The 7,421-nt window shown below is 35.7% G+C and overlaps 1 protein-coding gene across 1 annotated transcript in view; it reads left to right on the plus strand.

The window, feature by feature from the left end:
• The window catches only part of SLCO1A2 (solute carrier organic anion transporter family member 1A2), a 71,264-nt gene that overhangs the window by 41,946 nt on the left and 21,897 nt on the right, over positions 1 to 7,421 (plus strand). Inside the window, 1 exon segment of the mRNA XM_017888599.1 lies at positions 1,251 to 1,423. Coding sequence (XP_017744088.1) covers positions 1,251 to 1,423 — 173 coding nt within the window.

Below are 7,421 nucleotides of genomic sequence, written 5' to 3' on the forward strand. Positions count from 1 at the left end.
TTTTTTTCTGTGTGTATGTATGGGTGTGCTTTCTGTGTTTTTCACATTCTGACAGTTCTTTAAGAATTTAGAATTAGGAATGTTCTCTTGCCTCTAACATATCACGATATAATATAACAATACTAATACTAATATAATGTTGGTTGGTGATCAAATTAAACTATAAATTTTGATTCTTATTAAGACCTGGAAACATGTAACAATTCAAAAAAGGTTGACAATTCTGTTTTTGAAATAAACTCTTTCCTTTCCTTTTTTTCCTTTTTTTGAGATGGAGTCTCACTCTGTCACCCAGGCTAGAGTGCAGTGGCACGATCTCGGCTCACTGCAACCTCCGCCTCCCGGGTTCAAGCGAGTCTCCTGCCTCAGCCTCCTGAGTGCCTGAGTAGGATTACAGGCACACGCCACCATGTCTGGGTAATTTTTGTATTTTTAGTAGAGACGGGGTTTCACCATGTTGGTCAGGCTGGTCTCGAACTCCTGACCTCATGATTCGCCTGCCTTGGCCTCCCAAAGTGGTGGGATTACAGGCGTAGGCCACTGCTCCCTGCCGAAATAAACTATTTCTTTAGAAGCAAAGCTTTGGCTATTTGTAAGCATCTAAATATTTCAACTGAGCACTCTGAAACAGATTTTGTTTGTTCAATGTAGTGTTGTATCAAAACACTATTTTAAAAAGTGTATTGGCTGGGCGCACTGTCTCACGCCTGTAATCCCAGCACTTTGGAAGGCAGAGACGGGTGTATCATCTGAGGTCAGGAGTTCAAGACCAGTTGGCCAACATGGTGAAATTCACCTCTACTAAAAATACAAAATTTAGCTGGGGGTAGTGGCGGGTGCCTGTAGTCCCAGCTACCCTGGAGCCTGGGGCAGGAGAATCACTTGAACCTGGGAGGCAGAGGTTGCAGTGAGCCAAGTTCATACCACTGCACTCTAGCCTAGGCGACAGCATGAGTCTCTGTTTCAAATAAATAAATAAATAAATAAGAAAAATAATTAAAAAGTGTGTCTTTAGGGTAGCTTATTAGTTATTACAAATTTACTATACATATTTAGAAAAATATACCATTTTTCTGAAATTACCCTTCCAGTTTTGTTATATGCTGTAATCTTGAGAGACATCATAATGGAGATGGAGTCAAGGGAACAAGCAGTCTCCATCTTGATCCAACTGGCTGTGTAGAAAATGTTTAAAATTTGTGTTCAAGATATTTCTTTCTTAGTTAGTATAATATGTTATTTTTTGACAGGTGTTCCAAAATTGCAGCTGTATTCAAACATCAGGAAATTCATCTGCAGTTCTTGGGCTGTGTGACAAAGGACCTGACTGTTTCTTGATGCTCCAGTACTTCCTGATCTTGTCAGCAATGAGCAGTTTCATTTATTCTTTGGCTGCCATACCTGGATATATGGTTCTCTTGAGGTACAAAATTATTTTCCTTATTTAAATTTTTTGGGGTCGTTTATTAAGGTAGCTTGTTCTAAGAAAGTCACTCAGGACTCAGTATCTAAGAACTCAGTGCTCTAACGTACCATGTATTAAGGGTTTTGTATTAAGCATTTTTGAATTTCACACAATTTTAAAGTTAGCAACGCACATGTTCATCTCCTGGCATTTCATTCCTATTCCTCCCTATTTTTCTTCCTTATTTCTTAGCGTTAAATGAGTGGACCTCTCATTTTGTGACAAAAGAGACACATTTACATCTTAGGGTAGGCCATAGAAAATGGCCATTTTGATAGGTAAAGAGTGGGTGCCTAGCAGCCATTTCCTAAGGTTCAACCTATAGGACAGCAGCGCAAAGCTCTGAGAAGCCCCCATCTCACCGAGACCACTGGATCTTTCTGAGCTCCATTTTTCTTTAATAATAATGGGCATAATAGTAAATACTCAGCTCTCTCACAAGGCTACTGTGAGACATCGATGCTGAAGGACTTTCTAAAACTAGGAAATTAAAGAGCTAGTTTTCAAATTTAGGTATATTAAATAAATCTTCTTCCAACTACGCCACTCTTCATGCCTAGTAAACAATCCTGAACATAGTTTGTATTTTTTCTCTCTTCTTGTTTTGGAGCTCAAAAGTAGAGTTAAGTTAATCACAATGCTCAAGTCCTAACACATTATCATCACAGGCCAGAACAAGAATTCTCTCTTATTTTACTTCATTTATTTATTTACTTCTATTCAATTCCCTATTTCCAGTCACTATAGCTGCTCACTTAAATATGACAGATAAATGTCATTAAATATGCATTTCCTTTGTAAAATATTAAAATTTTTTGTGTGTATATGTTTTTATATTCACACCAATGGTGGTATGGTATTAAGTCTTGTTCTGGTTCATAAGGTAGATGCATAGATAAATTCACCAGTCCTATTTAGAGTAATTTTTATATCATCACTGCATGGGAGTTAGAATTATCTCACTTTGTGATGTTGACTAATCCAGTGGGTGTAAAATACTAATGATAGCTCACTGACTTGTCAGTATGTGATTTCCTGATATACTGAGCCTAAGCATCTCTTCAAACAACTTTTTTAGCTATTTAGGCTTCTGATAGATGATGCTTATTCAATTTATTTTGCCCATTTTACTCATTATATTTCCTATCTCCTATGTTTTCCTTGATGATTTTGATGATTACGATGTAAATTACAGGTATTAATGTAATACTGTTTATATTATACAATTATCTTCACTTAGTCTGTCTTCTTTCTTTTAACTTTTACAGTGCCATTTATGAAATGAAATCCTAAATTTTGTTGTACTAAAATCTAACAATTTTCTTGCCTTAGTGTTTGTGTATTTGGAAGATAAGCCACATTTTAAAATTGCTTCCACATTTGTAACTTATAAAATATTCCCTTAAATTTTATTTCCCCTAGCTTTCCAGCTTTACCTTCTGCATAGTTTTTTAAGCCATCTCAAATCTATTTTATATGTGGTTTAAGGGACATAGATATCCAGTGTTATTTTCTCCGAATAATAAAGTTTTTTCCAAAATCATAGCCTATATAATACATCCTTTTCCTTTGATTTGTGGTGCCACCATCTCAAGTTTTTATATAACGTGAATCTATTTTTCATCCTTATTCTGTTCCACAGATTTATTTGCCTGTTCTCATACCAGCGTCACCTTGATTTAATTACTTTGGCCTTGCAAATGTTAGTATTTCATATGGTAACTTTTCCTCACCCACCTGTCATCTTCACTTTTCCTTTATTCTTTTATTCTCAGACTGAATTAGCTGTCTGTGGATCTTTATATCTTCATAAGAATTTCAACTGAGTTAGTGTAGATTCCATAGATTACTTGGAGAAAAATCTGACATCAAATATTTTTGAACATGTAATATCCTCTCATTTGCTTAAATATTCCTTTGTATCCTTAAATAAAGTTCTGAAAATTTTTCATAAAGGTGATGTGCCATTAGGTTCCTTCTTAAATACTATATATAAATATATAAATTATATACACACATATGTATACATATACATGTCTATATATGCACATACATATATGTACATACAGCCACACAGATACATACATACATGCATACACACACACAGACACACACACACACACTGAGAAAAACAAATGGTTTCTCTATTCATACAGAACACTTCTGATAGCCAGATGTGTGGATTATTTTCCTACACTGTCCAATTCTGCAGCACCAGCTGGGTGTTCTACAGTTCCATGCAATTCTGGCACTATCTACATAGACTTTGCATCAGATTGCACAAGTTAAAAGTCTCAGTCCTATGAGACTGCCCCCAATCTAGATGTCAATCACAAGTCCAGACACCCTGGGCTTTTGTTTTGTTTTGTTTTGTGTTCTACCCTGGGCTTCTGACTGACAAGCTATGCATTAGGGTTGACTCCTCCATTTTCTAGAATGGCTCACGAAACTCAGGGAAGAAACACTTGACTTACGTTTATTGGTTTATTATGAAGGTTATTATAAAAGACACAAATGGAAACCAGGGTAGGGTTGGGGTGTGCCACTCTCCTGGCATATGGATGTGTTTACCAGCTCAGAAACTCATCAAATCTCCTAGTTCAAGAGCTTTTAGTGAGCTTGATCTTCAGTGCACACATCCCACTCCATCCTCCTGGAGGTCTGAATGTGGGGTTGAGAATTCCAGTCTTCTAATAACTTAGTCTTTCTGGTGACCAGTCCCAGCCCAGTCTGGGAACCCACCCTGTCGTCTCATTAGTATAGACTCAGGTGTGATCAAAACAATCTCCCTAAGAATGACAAAATACATTCCTACCACTAAGGATGCTCCAAGGGAATTCCAAGAACCCGAAGGACCCATGTGCCAGCAGCTAGGGACAAAGACCAAATATATTTCTTGTGACGCCATCCACACACACACACACACACACACACACACACACACACACACACAGAGAATGGTGCCATTACCATCACAAACATATAATACACATATATATCGTACACATGTAAATATTTGTGATTGCAAATATATATAGATATGACTATGTGTATTTGTGATTTTAAACTGATTTATATTGTATTGATTTTAATATATTTAAATTTATATTTGTATTGCTTGTAAAATATTTGTGATTATCAATGTGATTTTACATATTTTGTGTGTATATGTATATATGTGAATCATTTCCCCATATACAAATATAAATTTTATATCTAGATTATAATTACATAGCATATAATTAAAATTATACATAAAATAAATCAGAAGTAAAACTAGATTAAAATTATATAATCATATATAAATATAGTTTTTTAATTTTTAATTTTTATGGGTATATAGTAGGTGTATATATTTATGGGTTACGTAAGATATTCTGATACAAACATGCAGTGTGTAATAACCACATTAGGGTAAATGGGGTATCCATTCCCTCAAGCATTTATACTTTGTGTTACAAGCAATTCATTTATACTCTTTTAGTTATTTTAAAATGTACAATTAAATTATTTTCCACTATAGTCACTCTACACACTATCAAATAGTAGGTTTAATTCATTTTTTCCATTTTTTTTCGCACCTATTAACTATCTCTACTTCCCCACCACACCCAGGCTACCCTTTCCAGCCTCTGGTAACAACCCTTCTGTTCTCTATCTCCATGAGTTCAATTGTTTTCATTTTTTCTTTTTTTTCTCAGATGGAGTCCCACTCTGTTGTCCAGGCTGGAGTACAGTGGTGCAATCTTGGCTCACTGCAACCTCCACCTCCTGGCTCAAGCAATCCTCCAGCTTCAGCCTCCTGATAGCTGGGACTACAGGCATGCACCACCACACCTGCTAATTTTTGTATTTTTAGTAGAAATAGTGTTTTATTATGTTGGCCGGGCTGGTCTTGAACTCCTGATCTCAGGTGATCCACCCGCCTTGGCCTCCCAAAGTGCTGGGATTAGAGGCATGAGCTCCCGGGCCCAGCCTGTTCTCAGTTTTAGCTTCCACAAGGAAGTGAGGACATGTAAAGTTTGTCTTTTGGTGCCTGGCCTACTTTACTTAACGTAATGACCTCCAGTTCCATTCATGTTGTTGCAAATGAAAGGGTCTCATTCTTTTTTTATGTCTGAATATTACTCCATCATGTATATGTACCACATTTTCTTTATCCATTCATCTATTGCTGGACACTTAGGTTGCTTCCAAGTCTTGACTATTGTGAATAGTGCTGCAATAAACATGGGAGTGCAGATATCTCTTTGATACATTGACTTCCTTTCTTTTGAGTATATATTAATACATAGAAGTGGGATTGCTGGATCATATGGTAGCTCTATTTTGAGTTTTTTGAGGAACCTCCAAACTGTTCTCCATAGTGGTTATACTAATTTATATTCCCACCAACAGTGTAGGAGAGTTCCCTTTACTCCACATCCTCACCAGTATTTGTTATTGACTGTTTTTGTATACAAGTCATTTTAACTGGGGTGAGATGACATCTCATTGTAGTTTTGATTTGCATTCCTCTGATGATCACCTTTTCGTATAATTGACATTTGTATTTATTCTTTTGAGAAATGTCTCAAATTTTGCTCATTTGTTAATCGGATTATTAGATTTTTTTTTCTGTAGAGTTGTTTGAGCTCCTTACATATTCTGGTTATTAATTCCTTGTCAGATGAGTAGCTTGCAAATAATTTCTCTCATTCTGTGGGCTGTCTCTTCATCTCGTTGATTGTTTCCTTTGCTGTGCAGAAGCTTTTTAACTTGATATGATCCCATTTATCCTTTTTTTTTTTTTCGTTAGTTATCTGTGCCTGTGGTATGTTACTCAAGAAATCTTTGTTCAGTCCAATGTCCTGGAGAGTTTCCTGAATGTTTTCTTGTAGCAGTTTGATAGTTTGAGGTCTTAGATTTAAGTCTTTCATCCATTTTGATTGATTTTTGAATAAGGCAAGAAATATGCCTCTAGTTTCACTCTTCTGCTTATGGATATTCCATTTTCTCCGCACCTTTTATTGAAGAGACTGTCTTTTCTCCAATGTACATCCTTGGCATCTTTGTCAAAAATGAGTTCACCGTAGATGTATGGATTTTTTTTTCAGAGTTCTCTATTCTACTCCATTCATCTATGTGTCTGTTTTTACGCCAGTACCATGCTGTTTTGGTTACTATAGGTCTGTGATATAAATTGAAGTCAAGTAATGTGATTCCTCCAGTTTTGTTCTTTTTGCTTTGGGTAGCTTTGGCTATCCTGGATCTTTCGTGGTTCCACATTAGGATTACCTTTGCTATTTCTGGGGGAATGTCATTGGTTTTTTGACAGAAATTGCATCAAATCTGTAGATTGCAGATTCCTTTGTTTTTAGCAATATTGTTTCTTTCAATTTATGAGCATATATTTTCATTTATTTGTATCCTCTTCAATTTCTTGCACCAATGTTTTACAGTTTTTATTGTAGAGATCTTTCACTTCTTTAAGCTAATTCCTAGTTATTTTATTGCATTTGTAGCTATTGTAACTAGAATTACTTTTTTTTTTAAGATTGTTTGCTCTTGGCATATACAAACACTACTGATTTTTTTATGTTGATTTTGTATCCTGCAACTTCACTGAATTTGTTTGTCATTTCAAGTAGCTTTTTGGCCGAGTCTTTAGGCTTTTCAAAATAGAAGATCGTATCATCTACAAACAATGATAATTTGACTTCTTAATTTCAAGTTTGGATGCTCTTTATTTACATTTGTTGTCTGCTTGCTCTAGCTCAGACTTCTAGTAGTATCTTGAATAACAATGGTGAAGGTGGGCATCCTTTTCATGTCCTGGATCACAGAAGAAGGGCTTTCAGTTTTTCCCCATTCAGTATGATACTTACTATAGGTCTCTCGTATATGGCCTTTATTATGTTGAGGCATGTTCCTTTTACACCCAGTTTTGAGAGTTTTTTTTTTTTTTTTTTTTTTT

The sequence above is a fragment of the Rhinopithecus bieti genome, unplaced genomic scaffold (genome assembly GCF_001698545.2).
Source record: "Rhinopithecus bieti isolate Rb0 unplaced genomic scaffold, ASM169854v2 scaffold_15769, whole genome shotgun sequence".
In the NCBI taxonomy this organism is placed as follows: Eukaryota; Metazoa; Chordata; class Mammalia; order Primates; family Cercopithecidae; genus Rhinopithecus; species Rhinopithecus bieti.